The 26,719-nt window shown below is 41.8% G+C and overlaps 1 protein-coding gene across 3 annotated transcripts in view; it reads left to right on the top strand.

Moving 5' to 3' along the window:
* The window catches only part of TRIO (trio Rho guanine nucleotide exchange factor), a 496,865-nt gene extending 470,531 nt beyond the window's left edge, over positions 1-26,334 (top strand). The window contains exons 50-53 of one of the 3 annotated variants that reach the window (XR_015869672.1): positions 1,672-1,798; positions 4,299-4,326; positions 5,587-5,750; positions 25,558-26,334. Coding sequence is in view for 1 of the 3 variants with exons in the window: in XM_088445727.1 (XP_088301853.1) it covers positions 1,672-1,798; positions 4,299-4,326; positions 25,558-25,562 (160 nt within the window). In the remaining 2 variants the exon portion in view is untranslated. Of the gene's footprint in view, positions 1-1,671; positions 1,799-4,298; positions 4,327-5,586; positions 5,751-25,557 lie in introns of those variants that run through there. The other 2 variants (XM_088445727.1, XR_015869673.1) reach the window with 2 other exon arrangements.
* The last annotated feature ends 385 nt before the right edge of the window (positions 26,335-26,719 follow it).

Raw genomic sequence — 26,719 nt, 5'->3', positions numbered from 1 at the left:
TTTATATCAGTATTTCAGTGATTGTTAACTAGTGGTGAGGTTTCCCTGCCTTATTGTTGTGTTTATAATTTTTTTTATACATATTAGTTAATTTTTACATATAATAAACTTTTAAACATTGCATAGCAAATAACTACAGACCAGTGAGCCTTTCATCAGTAGTGGGAAAAATAATGGATACACTATTAAAAGAAAGAGTGGTGGAATATCTCAAATCTAGCAATTTACATGGTCCCAAACAGCATGGATTTACTCACGGTAGATCATGCCAAACAAATCTTATTGACTTTTTTGACTGGGTGACAAAAGTAATTGATCAAGGGGGGGCCGTAGATGTAGCTTATTTAGACTTTAGTAAGACACTGTCCTGACCAGAATGATAAACAAACTGGAAAGCTTGGGATTGGATTCTATGACTGTTGAATGGATAAGATCTCCGTTGTAGGATAGGAAATGGAGAGTTGTAGTAAATGGAGTGTATTCACGGGAGGGAAAGGATACCAGTGAAGTTCCCCAGGGATCTGTACTTGGGCCAGTGCTTTTAATATCTATGTTGGTGATATTACAAATGGTATTGAAGGGAAAGTATGCCTTTTTGCAGATGACACAAAAGTATGCAACAGGGTAGACACACCAGGAGGGGTAAAACAAATGACCGAGGATCTGGGTAGACTAAAGGCATGGGCAAGAACATGGCAACTACAGTATAATGTAAAAAAATGCAAAATCATGCACTTGGGTCTCAATAACCTCAAGGCTAAATATAGTATCAAGGACACTATAATGGAAAATACAGAGGAGGGAAAGGGATTTAGGAGTCACCATTTCAGATGACTTGAAGGCAGGCCAGCAATGCACCAAAGCATTGAGGAAGGCAAGTCAGATGCTTGGTTGCATAGCGAAAGGAATCAGTAGCAGGAAAAAAGAAGTGATAATGCCACTGTATAGGTCTTTGGTACGGCCTCATGTAGAATTCTGTGTTCAGTTCTGGAGGTCATATTTCCAGAAGGATGTAGACACATTAGAGACGATACAAAGCAGGGTAACTAAAATGGTGTATATAATATGTATAGTTTGGAACAGAAAAGGGAAAGGGGGAACATGATAGAAACTTTCAAATACATCAAGGGTTTTAATAAGGTACAGGAGGGAAGCATTCTTCAAAGGAAGAGATCTACAAGAACACGAGGACATGCACTGAGACTGGAGGAGGTAGGCTCAGTGGAAATTTGAGGAAAAACTACTTCACAGAAAGGGTAGTGGATAAGTGGAATACCCTACCATCAGATGTGGTTGAAGCTAAGATGGTGGAACAATTTAAACACGCTTGGGATAGGCATAAGAATGTCCTTAAGAGAGATGTAAGGAGCAAGTAGGGTTGAAGTTGCCAAAAGGATAAATGAAAAGGGGCAGACTAGATGGGCCAAGTGGTTCTTATCTGCCGTCAAATTCTATGTTTCTATATTAGGGCTGGATGATTTCCATGTATTATGTAATATACTGTAGCTGGGAGACAGTTTAATTTCTAATTGTGGATGATGTGGTAAAAGTTATTTTATAAAATGCATAGACATAAAGAAGTCTCTTGTTAACAAATATTAACTAGTAGTTGTCATATCTGTTGATACAGTTATTAGTAATTTTAACAACATATTGTATTGATCACTCCAGAAAAAAGTCATCTTGGCATACAGCACTAAAATTACAAAAGAAATCAGAAAACCAACTTAAAGAAGGCAAAAAGGAAAATACTTATCGAAAATCTTCAGAAGGACAAGTCCATAAAGTATCTGTGAAGGTAAATGTGACGTGTTAGTGTGCACACTAAACTTAACATTTTCATACTCTCTAATACTGTTGAGTATGAGAATAAATTAATATTCTGCTGAGAAAGTACAGACATAACACAATTATTTAACCAAACAATATGCATCCAAGCTGACCAACCAGTGAATTACAGGTCAGATGTAGCCATTATGACATGCAGGCTTTCATAAAAGGTGTTTGTGTCTAAGAAAACTTTAGTCTATTTAAATACAACTGAATTGTGAAAGTATATTGTATGCCATAAACAAAATCACAAAAATCAATGGTATCCTTAACAGTCCAAAAGTATTAAATATTATTTGTGGATAGCAAATCTCTGGTTACCTTCCTTACCTGTTTGAAACATTTAAGTACAATGTAAATAATATTGCACTTAACAATCCATATGGAAATATTACAGATCCAGATGTCTGGTCAGTCAGTCATGAAGTTGCAGTAGTAAAAACATTAATAATGAACAAAGCAATGAAAAAGTCACAAATTTACATAATATAAAAAAGGGGAATCTAGAGATTAAGGGGTGAATTTACTAAGAATCGTGTCTGGTCCAAGAAGTTTAAATACACCCAGTATTGCAGGAACACGGGGGACTTTTTTTCAGCTGAAACTCTCAAATTTGCCAAGAATCATGTTTTGCTGAATCATGTTTTTCAATGGTGTATGTGATCGTGTTTCCTACCACTGTTTCCCGCAGTCAAACACACCTGAACATGCAGCCTGCACATATCTGTGAGATACATGGAGGCTGCATGTTTCTATACTGCTAAGCAAATAAAGTTAAAATTTAAAAAAAAAACTGCGTGGGGTCCCCCCTCCTGAGCATAACCAGCACTGGGCTCTTTGAGCCAGCGCTGGTTCACAAAATACAGGGGTCAAAAAACGTAGGGGTCCCCCGTATTTCATGACCAGCACTGGGCTCTTGGCCCCAGTTCTGATTGTAAAAATACAGGGAAAAAATGGCATGGGATCCCCCCATATTTTTACAACCAGCACTGGGCTTAACTAGCTGGGGTGTAATGCCGCAACCAAGGGACCGCTTCACAGGGTTCCCCGGCTAAAGCATTCTCACCCCACACTAGTCAGCCCAGGCTGGGGATCCCCAATTAAGGGGTCCCCCTCTCCTGGATAGCCCAGGCCTGGGCTGAAGTCCGGTGGTATGCTCTGCACACCTGGCCGGTGGGTGCGGAGTTCATGTGTTAAATAATGTTATATAAAGTATGATTGTCTTTTACAGGTGGACTATAGGTCCCAGCATGCCTCCCCCACATGCTGGTACTTGTGGATCTACAAGTGCCAGCATGCAGGGCATTAAGGGCTGTTGGTGCTTGTGGTCCTCCTGTAATAGAAATATTAAAATAAACACAGTACACACACACTGTTAAAAAGTAAAATTTTATTACATAGTCCCCAGTGTTCAAACAGCAGGATTCTACTGTCTCTTGTCAGAGGACCAAACATCGGGGACAATGGGAGTATAGTGTGAGTGTATGTAATAAAATTTTGAGACTGTTTCCAAAAACATCCCTGAAGAACTCATCAACAGTAGCTTAGAAATATTCAAAGTGTCAGCCCTACTAGATTTAATAGGAATACATAGGGCAGTTTAATCATCATGTCAACACTGCATATACTGTATGTTGGAGACAGGTACCCAGCACCAGTATGCAGACAACAATAAAGTGCAACTTTTAAAAAATACAGTATGAAACGATTATCACTTTTAATATTCATCAATGAGCAGTAGTTGCTAAGAAAACCAAACCAGCAATGTCCCTCTTATTAAACATCATGCTAAATGTGAACTGCAAGTTAAAGATAGAAATGCAATGGATAAAAAACAGCAAAGGCAGCTCCCTGTCTCAGCCCTGGATTAACAAATAAAATCTCTCTCGGAAACCAGTGGTGTGGGGTTGACCTGCTTGGATACCCAAGATTGTCAGGATGCCTATAGTACATTGGAGGAGTGGACAAATGTAATATCATGCCCTCACTCTCTTGTAGGTTACTAGCTCCACTCTGACAAGCACCGAGGCCTTTCTGCACACGCTTGACATTGAGCTGATAGAGGTGGCACTACTGACACAACTGCAATAATTGTATCATTAACAAAAAAAAAATGTAAATTGATACATAGATCTATTACAAAAAAATGTTTTCAACAAAATAAGCAGTGAACCACCCCTTAAAAAAACAGCTAAATATAATAAAGTAAAATTAGTTTACTTAGTATTTGTTGAACTATGGAGCCTTGGCAAAGTATAGTTAGCATTAACTTGTTTCCTACTACTCTTATTTAACTATGAATATATAATTTTGTGGTAGCAAGGGACAGAGATTCATAAGTCAATATAACTGTAATTCATATATTGATGTCAACCTAACATGTTTGTTTAACATGTGTAGATGTATTTACATTTTTCTTTTATTATGAAACTAATGTTAATATACTTTCTATGTTCCTCTTTGAACAGCTCCTGAATCCCAATTATATTTATGATGGTAAGTTGTAATTCTTCATTTCGATAAACAGATGTTATTTTCCTTTACAGGTTTTTAACATGTATCAGACTATTCAAACTGTTTTAGCAGAACTATTAAAATACAATAAAACTACATAAATCTTCTGCATATGGGCTCTGTATTAACGGTATGTGGCCCTATATATTATATCTAGATCAATGTCATTTATCAGTTCTGTTACAAAATTAGAGATAAATATAATGTCAAATACTGTTGCCTGTTCTGAATATAACAGAGGTCACGGTGGTTGTCTCCCAGAATTAAGTCTCCACCATACAGTACCAGTGAATCAAAAAAAACTGCAGAAAAAAGTATTAGGATAAAATCTATTTCTTACAAAAAGTGGAAAGAATTTCACAAAACTTTTGATAGTAACCATCTAGATAGTGGTGAGCAGTCAGCTGTAACCCAACATGCATGACATGAAGCCTGAAGGGCTACTTGCATATCACCCTAAATCGAGACATATTTCACACATTTTTCTTCCTCAGTGGCTTGTGAGTAAGTCAAATGGTCTCTTACTTTGTTTTTATTTTTATTATTGACTTTTAAGAAAATTTCATGTGAGTGAGGTATGGGGTAGATAAAAGAAAGTGTAAATGTGGATGTTCTGTTTGTTATACTGCCGGGAGGAGCAAAGGGAGCATTGGCTTCTGTCTTTAAGAGAGAGTTGTTGGGAAGACTGCGGTTACTGGTAGTAGAGGAAGAGGGTAGAGTCTTTGGCAGGATATTGTTATTGGGAGAGGAGTCACTCTATCTGGCTAACTCATTATTTGGGAGTTAGTTTAGTTGATTTTTATTGAAGGTTCAGTCTCAATATGTGTGATCCATGGAAACCAGGTTCTTAAATTTTTTTTGAGAGTTGTGTATTATGCATGTTCCATACGTTAGTTAGACCATATATATTATTGATTGTAGTGCTTAGTGTACAGTAGGTGGATATGCATTTTATTACAGTTGTTTGCCATTTAAAAATAGATTATGCCAAATACATTTTTGACTGTATCAGTACAAGTGACATTACAATATTTTTTTGTCTTGTCTGAGATTGCCTTCCAATTTATTAATGCACGCATGAATGGAAATTTGTTTAACAATACAATCAATTTATCTGTGACTATCATACTTGCCATTTTTCTCAAATCTCTCTATGGGAGGTCCAGGTGGATGTGGTGGGGTGGGGTGAAGCGATTTGCATCATTGCTGCCTTGTCCCTTTGTGTCATTTTACTATTCCCAGATTTGCATTGCTGAGGGTGGTGCCCGTAATAATGTGATTTATAGCAAATTGTGTCTTCATGACTCTTTCACTGCCCACATTACCTGAGAAGTGGTGGCAGACGGCAGGTTGCAGGAGAGCTGCCTACTTTCAGGGAGCTGGGAGAATCTCTCCTAAAGTTCCAGGTGAGTGGGCAAGTATGATGTAGAAAGATTGTTTAATAGACTTTCAGTAATTTATTTTTGTGTCTTCTATTTAAAATGTATTAAGTTATTTACATTGGCTTTATGCTGCACCATAATATAATAAGATGCAGAGTGGCAATAGTGAAAATACTGAAGCTCCATCTACATGTCCACAACAGACAACTTATGCGAAGTGTGAAAGCATGGAGGGTGATCTTTTGCCACTGGTCGGGAGGTGATGCCCTCCAAAAAGTTTTATTGAACCTTGAGGGGGAGGAAGTTATATACATACAGGTTGAGTCTCCCAAATCCAAATATTCCAAAATACGGAATTTTTTTTAGCATGACTGAGATAGTGAAACTTTTTGATGGTTTAATGTACACACACTTTGTTTAAGGCACAAACTTATTAAAAATATTGTATAAACATACCTTCAGGCATTGTGTATAAGGTGTATATGAAACATAAATAAATTTCATGTATGTACACAAACTTAGTTTGAGCCACAAAATTATTGAAATGATTGTATAAAATTATCTGCAGGCTGTGTATATAAGGTGTATATAACACACAAATGCATTTTGTGCTTAGATTTGGGTCCTATTCCCAAGATATTTAATTACAGTATGCAAATATTCTAAAATATGGAATATTCCGATATCCAAAATACCCCTGGTCTCAAGTATTTTGGATATGGGAGACTCAACCTGTATATAGTCACACTTGGGGGTACTGATACAGTTGGCCTTTGAACACTGCTGGGTGGCGTGGGGGTTGTGTCACTGGGGATCTATCACCAATAAGAGGATGGGGGGGTAATGCCACTAGGGATATGTTGATACTGTGGATATATTGACACTGGTGGAAGTTTTACAATGGTGCCTAAGGACATGGTGGTGGAGGAGGGCATATTTTGTTCAATAAAATATTTTGTACACTTATTTTCTACTTCGGGGTCCATAGAAGGTCCACAGGAAACCTTGGGGGGTATAGGTGATGAAGAAGACATCCGGTCACCATGCAGTTACATGGGGACGGAGGCTCCTCAGTTTCATTTGGTGCCCAGCCGGAGTCAGGTCACTGTATTGCAGTGGGGCTGTTACGAACAGCCCTGAAAATGTAAAGTTTTTCTAAGTGCGGTCAGCGTGAACAGTCCAGTGGAAGTTCACACGGCCGCTTCATCACCTCGCTGGTGCTGAGACGCCGGTACTGATCCGTGCCTCTTGGCGGGCCTCAGGAGTCTTGGCTAGCAGGGACCCCAGAGGATTCCTAGACTGCAGCTAGATGCTAAGGGGTGCAGGTAAGCGACACGCACCGCGGTGGTGCATGCCGAGATGCAGTCTTTTTTTCTTAAGGGTTGGGGGACACCCTGGGGATGACAGCAAGTGTGGCCAGTCACTGAGTCCTGCGTCCACACTAAGCCACCTGTGACTTGGGACTGGAGTTCCTCGGAACACTCCAGCATCCCAGGGGTTAAACGCTCGCCAGGGGAGGCAGCCTTCCCTGTCTAACAGCCGTCTCCTCCCCGCTGCTGGACACACCTTTCCACTGTGGTCTGGCTTGATCTGTGACAACCTCCTACACCTTCACAAGTGACGTCACAGGAAGTGCCGTTACCGGGCGTGACGTGACGTCCGGTAACGACACTTCCTGTAACGTCACTTCCAGTAACGGCACTTCCGGTGACGTCACTTCCGGTAACGGCACTACCGGTTACCACGAGGAGGAGATGAGGCGGGAAAATGTAGTTATTTTCTGGATATTGGAAGGGGTATTTAAAGCCCTGGAGACGCTTACTCACCATGCTCCTGAGGAAGAATCAAGCAATTCAAAACGCGTTGAGCCGGTGACCGCACATGGAACGCTGAGACGGGGGAATCGTGAACTACAGGAGGGATCACGTTGGTATCCGGAACCACTGGTTTCCTTCTATTTACATCTTATATCGATAACCCCATCCTGCCTTTCCGGTGTGATACATATATATAAGCGGTTTTTATTCTGTCTAAATGTGAGTGTTTCTTTGTCTGAATAAAATTTTCTGTCAATACATACAGTATTGCACTATTTTTGGTAAATTCTTCTCTGTTTGAGTTGATCTACACTTGAAGTTGGAATTTCCTATGGTGTTACAGACTGGAGATACTATACGTTTTCTACCTATTTTGAAACATGTGAGTGTTCCTTTGTCATCACCATTATAAGTGTAATTTTAAGATCCTCTGTACTATTAAGACTTTTTGGGAATGAATCAACAGAGATTTTTAATAAAAGTACCACTATATACTGAATTTTTAATGAAGCTCATGATTACAGTCTTATTTATTTAGAATTTGAAAAGATCTCTTTGTGTGGGAGGGGTTTGTGTGGCTGATTAGTCCAGTGAATCTTACAATGCCCCATACTTTGTACTATACTGAAATACTCTCACAATGCACAGCTAACTGTCATACAGTATACATTTTATATCAACCCACAAAGTGAAAGAATAAAACATATCTTTTAACATTTGATGAGAGCTGAGTGGGGTTCCACCATGATCTGAAACTCGGTATACAGCTCCCGTGGCTCCTGCATGCTACCTCATGCTGGCAGCTAACCTCACACTTTGTCAAGACTCGCTGCTCTCCCTCGTCTCTCCCCCTAGTCTTTGGGTTAGTATACATGATACTATCCGGCTCCAGGAGCATGATTGCATCTTCAGCTACCCTGCTAGTGCCACCCCTTCTCAGTCACTGCCCTGCTCTCTAGCTGCATGGTCCAAGGTAATCCCAGACTGGTTACGGGCAGCAGCCGCCAATAGCCTTCTGTCTGACGTCTGCCAGAACTGCGGATCGCCCGATGTGTCGGGGGGTGTTGCAGGCCCCTTACTCCCCAGGGGCCATGGTGCAACGCACCAGCTGCACCGCCAGTAGTTCCGTCCCTGCTTGGCATCCAGGGAGAAAATACCTGCTTACTTGCATTATTATAAAATCCTTTAAGTTTGGTGTGATTAGTTTGTCTATGATAACTCTTTCGGCTTTTTGGACCTCTTACTTTAGCAATCCTAGGGCTTATATACTGAGTTTATAATACTGCTTTCACCTGTTGCAGTGGAATAAGCCGCAAATTATGACAGTGCCTTCTCTTAGCGAACAATAGACATTCTCAGTCAGAAATAAAGAAATAGTCAATCTGTGAAAAGGAATAATGAACAACTGAGTGGTAGGTATAAGATCTATCTGTGGTAGCCATGAAGGTTCTGTCAATTTGAGGGTTGCAGTTAATGGAAGAGGGTAAAAGCTGGAAACATATTAAATGCATTGCAAAAGCTGGAAACAATGTAAAGTGTATTGAAAAAGCCGGAAATCATATTACATGTAATGAAAAAGTCAGAAACCATAGTAAATGTAATGAAAATGCCAGCTTTTTCAATACATTTACTATGGTTTCCGGCTTTTTCAATGCATTTAATGTTTCCAGCTTTTCTATACATTTTACATAGTTTTCGGCTTTTTCAATATACTGTACATGGTTTCCATTTTTTTCAATATCATTGCTATGGTTTCCTGCTTTTCTATACATTTTACATGGTTTCCGGCTGTTTGAATGCATTTAATATGGTTTTTGGCTTTTTCAATACCTTTACTATGGTTTTCGGCTTTTTCAATGTATTTAATAAGATTTCCGTCTTTTTCAATACACTTTACATTGTTTCCGGCTTTTTCAATGCAATTACCATGTTACCGGCATTTACCCACGCTCAAAGTTATTGTAGATATGTATCCCCAGCTTGGAGAGTGTAATCTGCTGGCAGGGGAGATTTTTATCTAAAGGAGGGTTTAGGACTGCATTTTTTTTTTGAGACAAGGGGCACGTGATGTCACCACATCATGCGCGGCACATAGCTGCATGTGACACTGAGGAGTCGGCTGCAGCCGCAGCCAGAAGGGGATCTATCCACTACCCTGCCAGAAGAAGATGGAAAGTAAGTCTGTGAGCTTCGGGTGCTGGATGCGAGGGGGGGCGGGGGGGAGATAGGTGGACATGGGTTGGAGAGACAGAATGGGGATGGCTGGGGACACAGAAAGGGGATTGGTTGGGGAGACAGGAGGGGGTTGGCTGGGGAGACAAGGGAGTTGGCTGGGGAGACAGAAGGGGGTTGGCTGAGGTGACAGAAGAATGTTGGCTGGGGAGACAGAAGGGGGTTGGCTGAGGTGACTGAAGAATGTTGGCTGGGGAGACGTTAAAAGTACAGAATCTAATTCAGAAAATATGGGGGAAGGGGGGCACCAATCCATTACTTTGCCAGGGGCGCTTGGACCCCTAGATACACCCCTGTAAATCTAGTCACAAGCGCTACCATTAGATGGCTGATAAAAATGTGTACTTATGTGGGGAAATCCTAATAGTCCCATGCGAGTTCCAACAAGGAATCTCAAAGATTTTTCATAAGTGATTCAACCAGTCCCATATAAAAATAAAAAAGTTGAAAATTTGCTCCGGGCTGAGGGGCTCACAGCACAACCTCTCCAGCGCACTGCAAAAGTGTGGGGTTTTTTATGTTTTTTTTTCTCAAGGGGGCATGGCTTCCCCTCTGTGATTAGGCCACGCCCCCTCTTTACCTGGGCCCGGTGGCGCTTTCTATGCCCCTGAATATTATAAGTGCTGTGTTTCTTTATATCACTGATTTGGCAATGTCAGTGGTTCTGGGATTTCCTGTCTAGTAACCAGTATTAGTATTATAGATTTTATCTGATGTTGATTTGTCTAGTGTAGAAATACGCATGAGACTAATTGTAGAGAGTGTTTGTGATTTATAGAACAGTCCCCTGAGCCATCGGCCCACCGGGAAAAAACTGCTAATGAAACCTAAGACCCATCCGCCCCTGCAGGTGGCCTCTCATTTACTTCTCTAGCAAGTGCCTAACAACTACATTTATAGAGGGTCTGATCTATATATTGTGGCTGTGATTTCATACCTCTTCCAGTTGTGATCTCTGGACGGCACTGAACTCTGAAGAATGTCCAATTTCTCAGCAATGGTGTTGTACTCTTCCCCCCGGTTTGTCCCTTTGTGTTATGATCTCTCCAACTTGTTTGGGATGTGGTTTGCAATGAGGTTCTTAGCACAAAATCAGATGTGTGGTACCTGCTTTATGCATTAATCATCAGGGAACTGAGTCTTGGCCTATATAATTACCAACTGAATGATAAGGCGTAAAAATATTGTCTTGTTTTCTTCCTCCTTCTCAAGTCACATTGTTGGTATGTCTGCACATGATTAGACCTATATTTCGTTTTCACATTGGGACCACAATAAGTTGGCAGAACTCTCCTATATCCAAATATTCCGAAATACGGAATAATTTTGGCATGACTGAGATAACACTGTACAACAAATTAATACTTTTAATTTGTTTCCTTTCTAAAATTAGTCATACATTACTAGTTTGAGGTGAAGAAAAAAATTTAAATGATTTCAGAATGTTTTTACTAGCTCTATTTTTTGAGCTACACTACTTGCACTATGCTGTATGTACATTAGTAATATAGTCATAGTGAAAAGCTATTTTAAAATAATCTGATATTTTCTTGATTGAATTAAAACAACTGTTATTTATTTTCTATCAATCACAAATAAGAACACAAAACGAAACAAACATACAGCATACGAAACAAACATACAGCATACGAAAGTACTATCTAATATAGTGGCCTATTCATGGGGGTGCTTTCTCTTTGCTTGTTGCTTGTACTTCTCTTCTGGGGCATCTCTTGTCACTGTCCAACAGTAGTGATTCACCTACCCTGATATCTTTGTTCCATTGCTGAAATGTCTTGGTGGAATCGCTCACTATGCTTGTCACTCAGTGCACCACAGTTATCTTGTGTGGGTAATCCTGTGAATCGCATATATTTGAATAGAGGAGGGGACAAATAACATTAATTTAATTGGGACATTAGGCCCCGCCCCCTCTACGCAGAACGCAGATTGCTGGTAAGATTCCCTCCATTCTGCCCACTTCACTAGGAATACCCCTACATCGTCATAAATGGGCTATATCTCGGAACTCAGAGCTAACTGAGAGTTTTAAATGTCATATTCATTCTTTGCATGCTGAAATCAATTAGAAGTAACTAGTTCACATCGGAAACATTTTCATTGTTGTATAGTGTAATGAAACCTTTGATTTGTGATGGTTCAATGTACACAAACTTTGTCTAAGGCACAAATTATTAAAAATATTGTATAAAATTACCTTCAGGCTGTGTGTATAAGGTGTATATGAAACATATACACATTCTCTCCGATTAACCCCACAACTGAAGATGAAGTATCTACACTCTTCTCATCCTCCTACTCTGCTACCTTTCCTCTTGATCCTATGCCCTCAAAAATCAATAAAGCTCTGTCTCCTGTGCTCATTCCAACCAAACTAAAAACTGTAATCTCTCTCTACTGGTATTTTTCCATAACTGTTCAAGCATGCAGTGATTACTCCCATTCTGAAAATAACAAAATTCTGACCCTGTCTCGCAAATTACAGTCCCATCTCTCAGCTCCCATGCCCCTCCAAGCTACTCGAGACAGTTGCCTAAACTCCCATCACACACTTTCTTAACTCACACAACTTATTGGACCTCCTTCAGTCAGGCTATAATACCCAACACTCCACAAAGACAGCACTGACTAAGGTAGTGAATGATCTGGTCACTGCCAAGTCTAAAGGCCATTACTCACTTCTTCTTCTTCTAGATATCTCTGCTACTTTTGACATTGTTGACTACTCTCTTCTCATACAAATACTACAATATTTAGATCTTCAGGACACAGCCCTTTTTCCGTTCTCATCCTACCTATCTAATCGCTCTTTCACTGTTCTTTTTCTGATTCTGCCTCCTCTTTGCTACTTTTATCAGTTGGAGTACCACAAGGCTCAGTTTTAAGTCCTCTGTTTTTCTCAATCTATACCACCTCTCTTACAAACTAATCGGCTCTTTCGGATTTACGGATTATCTGTATGCGGATGATACACAAATCTAACTATCTTCCGCAGATTTGTCACCATCTGTATTGGTCCGTGTCACTGAATGTTTTTCTGCCACTTCATCTTGGATGTCATCACGCCATATCAAACTCAATATATCAAAAACAGACCTAATTATATTTCCACTGGCTAATAGTATCTGATAACTCGACAATTAACCCCAAACCACAAGCCCGCTGCCTAGGTCTCATCCTTGACTTCCCCATATTCAATATGTCTTAAATCATGTTACATACAGTACGTGTCAAAAGTATGAGCACACCAGTATATTTTATGGAATTTTCAATTTAACTGCACAGTAACTAAATAAAACCTGTATATTGGCTTTGTTTACAAAATAAACAACTGTTTGAACAATAATGCTGGGCATACACGGCCAGATAAAATGTCTGTCAGACCGACAGACATTTTATCTGGCCGGCTGCCAGCCGCAGATGTCGCCGGCATACACTGTGAGATTTCTCTCCGTGTATTCGGCAGACATCTGCGCTCCGCCCCCGGAGGAGGAGACATTTCCCTGTTCCTTCCGTAGGAAGGAACAGAGGAAATGTCTGTCTGTCGGCCGCTGCTGGGCATGCACTGCCCGATGCGGCCGACAGTTTACCGGGAAAAATCGCATCGGACGGGCATGCTGGACAATCCTGCATGCCCGACCGAGCAATATTTAACCCTCGGTCGCCCGCACACACGCTAAAATTATCGGGGCGATCCGCCGATATCAGGCGGATCGCCCCGATAATTGTAGCGTGTATGGCCAGCATAAGGAATAAAAAAAAAAAACTTGTTTTGACTCTTAGGCAAGTTTATTTAGGTAGTTTTAGGTAGTCTGCTTTCGTTGACGTGACGACCCTTAGCTTTGATAACCGCTTTGCATATCCTTGGCATCCTATTTACAAATTTTTCCAGCTTTTGGCGATCCATTCGACTCCAGCAGCTTTGAAGAGCCTCCCAGAGGCCCTCAGTGTTGGTAGGCATCTTGTTGGAAAACAAAGTTCTGACCCACAAGTCGCTTTCCGGAGGGAATCGCATGATGCACTAATATGTTGTGGTACACCTTTTGATCCATAATTCCGTCAATTCTGACTAAGTCACCAACTTGGTTACCGGCAAAACATCCCCAAACCATCACATTGCCTCCTCCATGCTTAACTGTTGGCGGTACACAGTCTGGGAGAAAGCGCTCACCTGGACGACGATGCACAAAAGATGCGAGCCAAAAAGTACAAATTTCGATTAGTCAGTCCAAAGCACCCTCTTCCACTGTTACTCAGTCCAATCCTTATACTTCTTAGCCCATGTGTACCTTTTTGCTACGTTTGTAGCACATAGAAGTGGTTTTCTTACTGCAACCCTACCGCTAAGGCCATATTCCTGCAAGCGCCTGACCACCGTCCTATCGGATACAGGCTGGGAACGACTTTTCCGCAACTCCCTACCTATTTCCGGAGCGGTCAAATGTCTGTTACGCTTGCTAGTAGTCGCAATGAAGTTGTCCTTATAAACAGTTGTTGTTTTTGGACGACCAGTTCGTTTTCTTGTAACATTTTGACCGTTTTTTGACTTTCGTTAAATAGTCCAACATACGGCCCCAACGGATACCTTCAACCGTTTGTGGATTTGCCGCAAAGAATAACCACCTTCCCTCAAAATAATTATTTGAGCGCGTGTTTTCACACATAACTCACAGTTCTTTTGGGCCATTTTTGACTAACTGGAGCTTTCAGGAAACTTTATTGACAGTTTGGAACGCAAGAAGGGGTGTGCTCAGACTTTTGACAAGTACTGTACATCTAAAAATCATATCCAAAATTCAACTATATCTTACACAAGACACTGCAAAACTCGAATTGATGCACTCATCATTTCCCGCATTGGCAATTGCAATGGGTCGCCTTACTGGTATTCCCAAAAGCAGACTCTTGCCTCTACAATACATTTTAAATGCAGCTGTGAGGCTGATTTTCCTCACCAAACATTCATCGTCTGCTGATCCGCTCTGTCATTTCCTCCATTGGTTACCCGTTTTCTACCGTACACAATATAAAATATTTACTCTACATAAGGCTATTAACCAAACCACACCAACACATCTCTTCACTTATCTCAAAATATCATCCAACCCGACTTCTCCACACTGAACAAGATCTGCGTCTCTCATCCACACGCATTACTTGCTCCTATTTACGGTTACAGGACTGTTTTCAGACTGCACCCACTCTGTGGAATGCCCTTCCACGCACAATTAGACTTTCCGCTAGTCTCCAAACCTTTAAGCATTCCCTGAAAACTCAACTCCTCAGGCAAGCTTATCAGATTCCAGAACTACCCACATAAACTTCATAGCTTCCCTATCTAATTACATCCCTTCTTACAGTCCACACATAACCTCACATATTTTCTTTCACATCATCCTAATCCTAGGCCAACATTCCTGTGTGACTGGATCATACAGCCCACCAAGAACCTCTGCAATCTGGCTGGACCAGTATGCAATATGTAGCACCTATTCTTGTGTATCAATGTCTATTTTCCTATAGTGTGTAAGCTTGCAAGCAGGGCCCAATTATCTATTTGTCTGTCTGTTATTAACCTGTCTTGTTCTATTTATGTTGCTTCCAATTGTAAAGTGTAACAGAATATGCTGCACTATATAAGAAACTGTAAATAAATAAATAATGATTGGCATGGGTGTGATCTTAAGCATTTAAGTGGAAACATCTGCGGCTATGATGTAGCTTGAGAAAGGAGGTGGATACTCCGAAACATTGCTGCTGAGCCATTATTAAAGATGTCATTAGAAGTCCCATTTGAGTGTCTTTTTTTTACTGTATGTATAGTCATCTCTTAGTAGTGTGGTTATGTTGTGCACCTTGACATATTATATTTTGGTACACACACACCTCAAAATCTTGTTTCTTTAATTTCAACTATATAAAACTTTTTAATTACACTACATGTACTGCAGGAAATGGGCGATTCTGAGGATTGTTCATCACTCCTGGCTGGGAGATGTGGTAGGCAGTAGGCGCAGGCTGGTGGGCAATCCTATCTGGCTCACCAATTGCAGCCGTCCCCCAGCAGTGACTATGACTGGAGAAAGAAGGAAGGCCACATCTTCCCGGAGCTCGGGCTGCAGGAAGAATGTCTTCCTGCAGCCGCAGGTGGGGGATCCTTTTGGATTGCCCTTTTGTACCCTGGCTGGGAGGTTACCATGGCAACCGAGAGAACGGCTGGGTGTGCTGAACCTGGAGGCTGCCAGAAGATTACCATCCAGCAACGTCCAAGCAGGCATCTCTGACATGGTCGCATCTGAGGCGACCATGTCTGGGAAACTCCTGCTTGGCATGGACACATCTGATGTGATCAAGCAAGTGGTTATGTTTATCCCTTTAAAATTTCTGCATATGGAGTTCGAGAACAAACCAGAAGCTGCAATTGCACAGATTGTGACAATGATGGAGTGTGAGCAATATACCAGTCAGAAGTGACAAAGTCTTGGGTAGACAGGATGCAATCCGTATTTAGGGATTGGCGTGACCTCTTTCCGAGGTGCGGAGTCTAATGTGCCGGCGGTATTCACCAGGGACCCTCACAAGAAGGTGTGGACTTGGCTGCATCTGACACACAGGTCGCGGCCTTTAGAATAGGTTCCCCTATACAGATGCTGGCGAACTCTGGATGAAGTGGAGAAGACTTGTAGTGTAGTCAACAGGCTGGGCCAGAACCTCTGGGTACGACGGTACCAGGGAGCAGATGTATGCGGGTCACAGGGAAGCCAAGGTCAGAACCAGATATCAAATGCATATCCAGGGATCAAACAGAATCAGAGTCACGAACAAAGCCAAGGTCAGCAACAAACAGGTAATGCACAGGAATGCTGGAGTAAGGTAATGGAGCCTATACTTTGGCACAGGAATGCTCCCTTAGGACCCGGTAAGTACAAACCGGCGTGTGGTGCACTGTGACAATGACCAGATTTGGGAGACTAACCACAGAGCCCCAGGAAAAAGTCATGTATGAAACATTATTGGGTCTTCAGGAAGGGGAAGGAGCATGGGAGTAAAGTATAGCTTAGGTGATAATTCATCTTAAAATATTTTTGCACACTTAAGATATTCTTTATATCTTACAATTCTATGTTCTAAATATAAAATTATCTTTGTAGTCAAGCAGAATATGATGCATGACAGTCTACATAACATATTATTTTTTATAGCCTATATTGACTTTATTTTAGCTTAACATTTATACCTGTTTTTGCAGACGTAAAATTTCAATTTTGAAATTGTGAGCTACTGTAAAAGTAACAAAAACAGCTTTAGCTATCTCGTTTGTAAATAAGAGGCTAGTGAAAATAAATCAAGTCTTGGAATCCTGCAGAGACCACTACTGTACACCCACAACATGGCCAGCCTTCCTGACATTTTGTAACCAGTTATATCTTAATATTTCAAATGTATATATATATTATTTTGCCGCTTATACAAGGATTGCAGTAGAAAAGTGATAAAACTATTTAAACATTGTAAATTCAGAAATTCAAGGCAGGCGATCAGTGAAACAATATCACATAGGGGATGTAGTTATGAGACTGGCGGCCACATGGTCGCTGGTCTCAGTCCCGACAGTGGAATCCCATCAAGGGATTTAAAATAGGCGTCAAAATACCGATGCCTATGTTAATCCCGACGCAGGAACACCGAGGACGCCTGCCCGAACTAAGGCAAAATCGGGGTGTGCTTAGCGTTATCCGCAGGGGAAGGGGAGGGTTAGGGTCAGGCACTCTAGCGGGGTTAGGTTTTGGGGAGGGAATGTTATGGTTAGGCACCCCTATGGGGGGAGGGTTAGGCACCCCTAACCCTCGTACAAACTGGTCAGTGCCAAATGAATATAAACAAAACATAAACGCAAGTCCTAGCCTGGCTGGGCACTAGCTACACAGCAGATTCCCTCTCTATAATAATGGTAGGGCCTATTGCCCTCACCATCAACAAACATGTGCACAGTACTTACAAGGATTTTCACCAAGTGTCTCTGAACAGGCTAGTCTGCCTGCTCTCCCAGGTGTGAGACACTCAGCCACAATCAAACCATGCTTATATTATCAATTTCCAGCTGCAAGCCCTAATGAGCCTGTTACCAGCCTGAAAGGCCCAAAACCTGGAGTGGCCTGTGGATGGAGCCCCTCCCTCTCCTCACATCCACACCCCCAAACCGGCTTTTCCAAAAGCCGACACTCTGGTCTGCTTACAAAAGTCTTCTCCTGGGTTTTTTTTTAGAACACATAGGCCAAAAACCTAGGACAAATGTACCTGCCATTGACCACTTTACCAGTGCTTCTATCACATATCCCCCCTTTGTTTTGACCTGTGGGGCACGTGACAAAGCATCTGCATTGGCCAGCTGGCTTCCTGGCCTGTGTTCTACCGTAAATGTAAAGGTTTGTAATGCCAAGAACCATCTCATTATTCTCGCATTACTGTCCTTGTTTTCTGACATCAACTTCAGAGGGGCATGGTCAATGATCAATCTGAACTTTCTTCCCACCAAGTAGTCAATTATAATATTGGAATGTTCCAAATATGCGCAATCAATGACTGCAGCCTAGGGGAGACTTCTAAGAGGTTCCTCACTTGTCCTCTAAAAAAACATACAAATAAACAAAGTCAAGTATCACCCTTTGGCGCTGCCACACAATGTCTCCTTATATTTCCAAAATGGAACCACAATGAGATCCTCTGTATGTAAATCTTCCAGGATTTATTCCTCAAGATGTGTGAAATTCCAATTCCGCTTCCTTTGCATCAATATCTCAAAAAAGAGAAACCAAACATAGTGCAATAATGATAATAAAATTACACTTATAATGGTGATGACAAAGGAACACTCACATGTTTCAAAATAGGTAGAAAACGTATAGTATCTCCAGTCTGTAACACCATAGGAAATTCCAACTTCAAGTGTAGATCAACTCAAAAAGAGAAGAATATACCAAAAATAGTGCAATACTGTATGTATTGACAGAAAATTTTATTCAGACAAAGAAACACTCACATTTAGACAGAATAAAAACCGCTTATATATATGTATCACACCGGAAAGGCAGGATGGGGTTATCGATATAAGATGTAAATAGAAGGAAACCAGTGGTTCCGGATACCAACGTGATCCCTCCTGTAGTTCACGATTCCCCCGTCTCAGCGTTCCATGTGCGGTCACCGGCTCAACACGTTTCGAATTGCTTGATTCTTCCTCAGGAGCATGGTGAGTAAGCGTCTCCAGGGCTTTAAATACCCCTTCCAATATCCAGAAAATAACTCAATTTTCCCGCCTCATCTCCTCCTCGTGGTAACCGGAAGTGCCGTCACCGGAAGTGACGTTACAGGAAGTGCCGTTACCGAGCGTGACGTCACTTCCGGTAACGGCACTTCCTGTACCGTCACTTCCGGTAACGGCACTTCCGGTGACGTCACTTCCGGTAACGGCACTTCCGGTTACCACGAGGAGGAGATGAGGCGGGAAAATGTAGTTATTTTCTGGATATTGGAAGGGGTATTTAAAACCCTGGAGACGCTTACTCACCATGCTCCTGAGGAAGAATCAAGCAATTCGAAACGCGTTGAGCCGGTGACCGCACATGGAACGCTGAGACGGGGGAATCGTGAACTACAGGAGGGATCACGTTGGTATCCGGAACCACTGGTTTCCTTCTATTTACATCTTTTATATCGATAACCCCATCCTGCCTTTCCGGTGTGATACATATATATAAGCGGTTTTTATTCTGTCTAAATGTGAGTGTTTCTTTGTCTGAATAAAATTTTCTGTCAATACATACAGTATTGCACTATTTTTGGTAAATTCTTCTCTTTTTGAGTTGATCTACACTTGAAGTTGGAATTTCCTATGGTGTTACAGACTGGAGATACTATAGGTTTTCTACCTATTTTGAAACATGTGAGTGTTCCTTTGTCATCACCATTATAAGTGTAATTTTATTATCATTATTGCACTATGTTTGGTTTCTCTTTTTTGAGATATTGATGCAAAGGAAGCGGAATTGGAAATTCACACATCTTGAGGAATAAATCCTGGAAGATTTACATACAGAGGATCTCATTGTGGTTCCATTTTGGAAATATAAGGAGACATTGTGTGGCAGCGCCAAAGGGTGATACTTGACTTTGTTTCTTCCCACCAAGTAGTACCTGAGAGTCTCTAACGCCCATTTTATGGCCAATTCTTCTTTCTCGACCGTAGCATAGTTTCTTTCATGTACATTTAATTTCTGGCTTGAGAAGAAAATTGGGTGTTCTTCACCCCCTTTGATTTGGGACAGGACCGCTCCGACTCCTACATCTGACGCATCAGTTTGTACAACAAACTCTCTGTCTGGTTGGGTACACAACGCTATTTTTAACTCCTGGAAAGCCTTCTCTGCTTCAGGACCCCATTCCACCATGACTTTCTGTTTGCCTTTGGTAAGGTCAGTCAGTGGGACTGCAGTGGTGGCAAAATTGAGTATAAACCTCCTATAATACCCAGTGATCCCTAAGAAGGCTCTCACCTGCTTTTTATTCAGGGGTCGTGGCCAGTTTGGGATTGCCTCAATCTTATTGAGCTGTGGCTTTAGCAAACCTCTGCCAATGGTGTACCTAAGATATTTTACTTCTTCCATCCCCAGACAACACTTTTTTGGGTTGACTGTCAAACCTGCCTTATAGATGGAGTCCAACACTGCTTGTACTCTTGGCAAGTGAGACTACCAATCAGGACTATGAATGACCACATCATCCAGATAAGCAGCAGCATACTGTCTATGGGGCCTTAGAATCCTATCCATCATTCTTTAAAAGGTAGCAGGTGCCCCATGTAGCCCAAAGGGCAACATCTTGTCTTTTCTTTGGCATTCTCAGTTAACGGCACTTGCCAATACGTTTTGGTTAAGTCAAGAGTAGTTAAATATCTGGCTGTCCCCAGCCTTTCAATTAGTTTGTCCACCCTAGGCATAGGGTAGGCATCGAACTTTGACATACTGTTCAATTTCCGGAAGTCATTGCAGAATCGCACACTCCCATCGGGTTTTGGAATGAGCACAAATGGGACATGACCACTCACTATGCGATTCTTCAATTACACCCAACTCTAACATTTTTTTAATTTCCTTCTACACTGATTCTCTTTGGGCTTCTGGTAACCTATAGGGCTTTAGGTTAACCTTAACAGCTGGGTCAGTGATTGTCATGTTTAATGACTGTGGTTTTCCCTGATATGTCAGAAAACAGCGCCCTATTTCTGATCAGAAATTCCTTAACTTCCTGATGTTGACTGGCTGACAGGGTTTTTGCCACTGTCACTTCAGGTACCATGGGCCCTGGGTTTACTGGAGGGGCTCGGACAGCTGACAGTGCTGCTCTATCCTTCCAGGGTTTTATAAGATTTACATGGTATATCTGTTCTGGCTTTCTTTTCCCGGCTGGTAAACTTTATAATTGACCTGCCCCACTTTTTTCAAAGGGTCCTTGCCATTTAGCCAAAAGTTTACTTTGTACTGTGGGAACCAACACTCTGTTCCCAGGAGCAAAGTTGCGTAAGCGAGCATTGCGGTTGTATACCCTCTGCTGTGCCTGTTGGGCCTGTTCCAACTGCTCTCTTACTATCGGCACCACAGCAGCAATTCTTTCTTGCATTTGAGAGACATGCTCAATAACTGTTTTATACGGACTGGACTGCCCCTCTCATGTCTCTTTGGCAATGTCAAGTAGCCCCCTTGGATGTCTCCCGTACAATAAATCAAAAGGGGAAAACCCTGTCGAGGATTGGGGAACCTCTCTTATGGCCAACAGCAAATAAGGTAACAAGTAATACCAATCTCTACCATCTTTGTCCACTACTTTCCTTAGCATGTGTTTTAAAGTTTTATTAAACCTCTCCACCAGCCCATCGGTCTGGGGATGGTAAACAGAGGTTCTTAATTGGTCAATTTTAAACAGGCGGCATAACTCCTTCATGATTTTTTACATAAATGGGGTACCTTGGTCAGTCAGGATCTCCTTGGGTATTCCCAACCTGCTAAAGACATGGACTAATTCTCTAGCAATGGTCTTGGTTGACGTATTGCGTAATAGTATCGCTTCCAGGTACCGGGTAGCGTAATCCATTATCACCAGAATATATTGATGGCCCCGGGCAGATTTCATTAATGGCCCAACCGAATCCATAGCTATTCTTTCAAACGGAACCTCAATAATGGGTAACGGAACCAGGGGACTTTTTGAAATGTGGCCTTGGAGCATGATACTGACATTCAGGGCAGGATGCATAATAGTCAGATAGCTCTTTATGGACCCCGGGCCAAAAAAAACCTCTGCACAATTCGCTCAGTAGTTTTCTCTACCCCTAGGTGGCCTACGTTATATGACCATGGGCCAGATCTAGTACTGTTCTTCTGTATGCTTTGGGAACTATTAATTGTTCCACAATATCTTCCCCCTTTTTAGTCACCTGATACAGCAAATTCTGACATACTGCCATGTGAGGATATGACAAAGGACTATTGGGGTCTATGGGTTTACCATTGATCACCTTGACATTCTCCCTGGCTTTTACCAGAGTAGGGTCATTCAACTGCTCCACGGCAAAGACCTCTCTCCTGACCTCAAGATCAGGCAGGCGGTCCACGGGCTCAATAACGCTCCTCACCTCAGTGGGAGGCACACCACTTGGTGAGCCACCATCAGGCTCCGCATACTCTAGTTCACCAATCATACTAGAAAAAGGGAACATCTATGACTCCACTACTACGTCAGTAACCCTCTCAAACGAGTCAGGGTGATTTTGCAAAAATGGCTTTCCCACAAGTTCCGGAAGTGAGCAAAGTCCCTGCCCAATATTGCATCATACATTAAGCCCTGTACCAAACCCACAGAGACTATCGTGGAACCACATGGTGTTTCTATGTGCACTTCTGCAGTATCATAATACCGGGTATCCCCATGTATTTAGGTCACACCAACAGTTTTCCCTTACACTTCAAGGGGTTCACCAGTTCAGCTTTCATAAGTGTAACCAGGCTACCAGAATCTAACAGAGTCTGTACTCGGTTGCCTTCTACAGTGAGTATACACATGTGCTTATCTGTCTCAACCTGCAGGTCAGCAGTACAGGCTGGTTGTGCAAAGAAAGACATCCTGCGGTCGACATGAGCAGTATCACATTGCATAGGTTCAGAGGCAAGCGAACAATTAGCCGCAATATGGCCGAAACCACCACATCGGAAACATTGAATGACATTAATATCTAGTCTTTTACGGGGTAGGAACCTTCCTGGCCTGGCTGTCCCGTCTCCAGGTTCCACAACCCAAGTCTTGAGTACATTCCACTGCCCAGCACCCTTCTCCCTTGGAACAGTCTTACCAGTGTCAATGGGAGTTCACCGATGCGCCATCGGGGCTCGGTGAGGCACACTCATCAAGTCCACAGCTGCCACGTACCTTTCCACCAGTTCGACTAGCTGGTCTGCGGACTTAGGGTCTGCATGGCTCACCCACTTGCACAGAAACACAGGTAGTGATCGCAGATACCTGTCCATCATGACTCTTTCCACCATCTGTGGTTCTGTCAGCATCTCGGGCTGCAGCCATTTTGTGGTTAGATGGACGAGGTCATGCATCTGTGAGCGTGGAGGTTTTTCCATTTGGAACTCCCAGCGGTGGACTCGTTGGGCCCGAACAAATGAGGTGACTCCCAAGCGGGTTAGGATTTCCGGTTTTAACTTTGCATAGTCCTTGGCATCTTCCAGGCATATATTATAGTAGGTCTTTTGTGGTTCTCCAGACAGGAAGGGTGCCACAAGACTTGCCCACTTCTCTCTTTCGGCGGTTCTTTCAAAGACCGTAAGGTACGCCTCCACATCATCACTCTGGGTCATCTTTTGCAGGAAGTAACTGGCCCGTATGGTGTGAGTGTTAGCAGGGGAAGCATCTCCAGACCGGACTACAAGCTGTTGCACCACCTCTTTTATGGCCTGGCTGTTTTCCGCTATGGCCTGGCCGGTTTCCTCGATGGTGACTTGTTGTTGCCTCTGGGCTGCCTCCGAGGCCAATAGTTGCTCCAGGGTGGATTCCTGCTGAGCCCTGGTAGCTTTCTGCTGAGCTGCCGTAGCTTTGAACAAGGCTTTAACCATGTACTCCATTTTGTCCAGGGGTATAGGTTGGAAGCAGAATCTGGCTTGCCTAAGCATCTGCGGACGCCACCTCTATGGACTTCAAAGGACACAACTTTATATCCACCCTGACGAATTGGTAGCTGTCCCTTTAAATTTTAAACCAAATTTTTCCTTGCTGCAAACTTCAGTGTGTGATTGACTGCATTCTCCACCAAATGTGACACAGTGAGGATAGTGGTCCCTCTCCTGGGGTAGATGGACTCTCTTTACACACACAGCAGCTGTAGAAACAGGATACAAGTCAGGGGTTCTCGTACAAACTGGTCGGCGCCAGTCTTTATTGTTGCAAATGAATATAAACATAAACAAAACATAAACATGTCCTAGCCCGGCTGGGCACTAGCTACACAGCAGATTCTCTCTCTATAATAATGGTAGGGCCTATTGCTCTCACCATCAACAAAACACGTGCACAGTACTTACAAGGGTTATCACCAAGTGTCTGAACAGACTAGTCTGCCTGCTCTCCCAGGTGTGAGACACTCAGCCACAAACAAACCATGCTTATATTAGCCATTTCCAGCTGCAAGTCCTAATGAGCCTGTTACCAGGCTGAAAGGCCCAAAACCTGGAGTGGCCTCTGGATGGTGTCCTCCCTCTCCTCACATCCACACCCCCAGGACCAAAACCGGCTTTTCCAAAAGCCGACACTCTGGTCTGCTTACAAAACAGTCTTCTCCTGGGGGTTTTTAGAACACATAGGCCAAAAACTTAGGACAAATGTTCCTGCCATTGACCACTTTACCAGTGCTTCTATCACAATATATATACTCTATAACTAGTTGTCTTCTGTTATTTCCTTTACTTTTGTTTATTATTGTTTATATAATGCTATTGGTCATTCATATCATTCCCCGCCTCATTGGAGTTTACAGTATAAATTTCCTGACATACTCATATAAGTGCATTAGGGTTAATTTTGTCAGCATCCAGTTAACTTACCAGTATGCTTTTGGAATGTGAAAGCTAAATCAGAGCACCCAGAGAAAACACCGGGAGACTATACATACTGTACGCAAATATTGCCCTGGTTAAGAATTTAACTTACAGTAAGACGTCATCACTGCTGAAATTTGACTGATAAATGATGTTCTAAAATGGACACTTTTTCCATTACAAATAGAAGAGGCATCACAAATAGTTGCAAACTCATCTGCTGATCACACTAATTTGGCTCCTTGTAATTCACAATTAATTGCATTTCATATTTGCAGTTAAATGTTAAACAAAACATTAATATTGTTTTACTTCTAATTAATAAAATAGTCAAAATTATAACATTACATTAAAAGTTTGTGAATTTTACAGTCATTAATCAGTACAAAGTATGTGAACAGTTTAGTTATGTGACCAGGTATTGTAAATCACTAGTTACAATATGTAATGTGTTTTACTTCACAAAACGTCTATGAGTTTAAAGGATCATAGTATAATTTTCACAAAAAAATGCCTTTGTACTTCTAATCGTTGATTATAGACTACACATTTATGTTGGAGTGATGTAATACACTGTATGACCTTGTTTTTTCTTTCTTCTTCTGCCTGCAGCCTGAAGTTATTCTTGTGGAACAGAGCACATCCAAGCCAACAGTAACACAGTGATATTAGTGATGCACTTCAGCTCTTAATACGACCTACAGCATCCAGCAATTCCTGGCGATTGCGGAATTTGCAGCTCCAGAGATCATACTCAGAGACCCCGTCTCTATCACCTCTGATACATGGAATACAGGCATTGTTACTTATGCCCTGATTAGTGATGGCTTCCCTTTCCTGTATGACAGCATGGAGAGGACTTGTCTGTTTATTTGCAGATTGGACTTTATTTTCCCAGAATTTATTTATTACTGCACAGTGATCAGACAAAGCACCCTTCTCTGTGCTTCAAGGACAAGTGGCTGCAGGCACAACCTCACGAGTGTATTGGAAGATTGGATATATAAAGACTGGCTTGATTTAATCAACATTGTAAACATCTGAAAGACACTCTAAAAATTGGTAGCACTATAAACTTCTTACAGAACTGTTCTTTGCCAAAAATTTGATACCTTACTGGGGAGTTTTCTCATTCTTTTTCACCCTTGGAGATAAACGTACTGTACCATTAATTTCTTTTTAAAAGTTACTTGGACATCATTCCATACACATACAAGGAAAAGGTGCCCGCTATGTGACTGACATCTGTGGCATTGTACAACCCGCAGATTATTATTATTACGATGACATGTTGGAAAAAAAATTTTTTTTTTACTCTGCTTACAAAGTGTCGTTGAATTCCTATGTATTTTATTCTGTTTTATGGTTTATGCAAAAATTGTTAATAAAGTGATAACATTATCAAAAAGAAAATCTGGAAGAAGTTCTTATGAAGTGTAGACCATCTGCTTTGCATTTTGAGCCATATTCAATTAGAGGCAAAGTTTTCGCCTTTTTCTGGGGTACAGACTGATTTCCCCAATTCTTTCAGTACTTTTCACCTGTTCCGCATTCGCCTATTTCCGTTTTCGCCTGTTTTACAATTAAATTAGGACGAAAAGCGGGGACGAGCACGGAATAAATTCGCCTCTGAAACAGGCGAATAAAGCGAACAGTCGGACAGGCGAAAACTTCTCCTCTAATTGAATATGGCTCATAGTATGAGGTATTAAAGCTTTAGTTGACATTACCAATTTGTCCCTGAGGAAGTGCACATCTCATGGACAAAATATGG

This window comes from Taudactylus pleione, unplaced genomic scaffold (genome assembly GCF_031769625.1).
Source record: "Taudactylus pleione unplaced genomic scaffold, aTauple2 ptg000386l, whole genome shotgun sequence".
Taxonomy (NCBI): domain Eukaryota; kingdom Metazoa; phylum Chordata; class Amphibia; order Anura; family Myobatrachidae; genus Taudactylus; species Taudactylus pleione.
The sequence above is the reverse complement of the archived record's forward strand: the minus strand, read 5'-3'. Positions and strand labels throughout refer to the sequence as shown.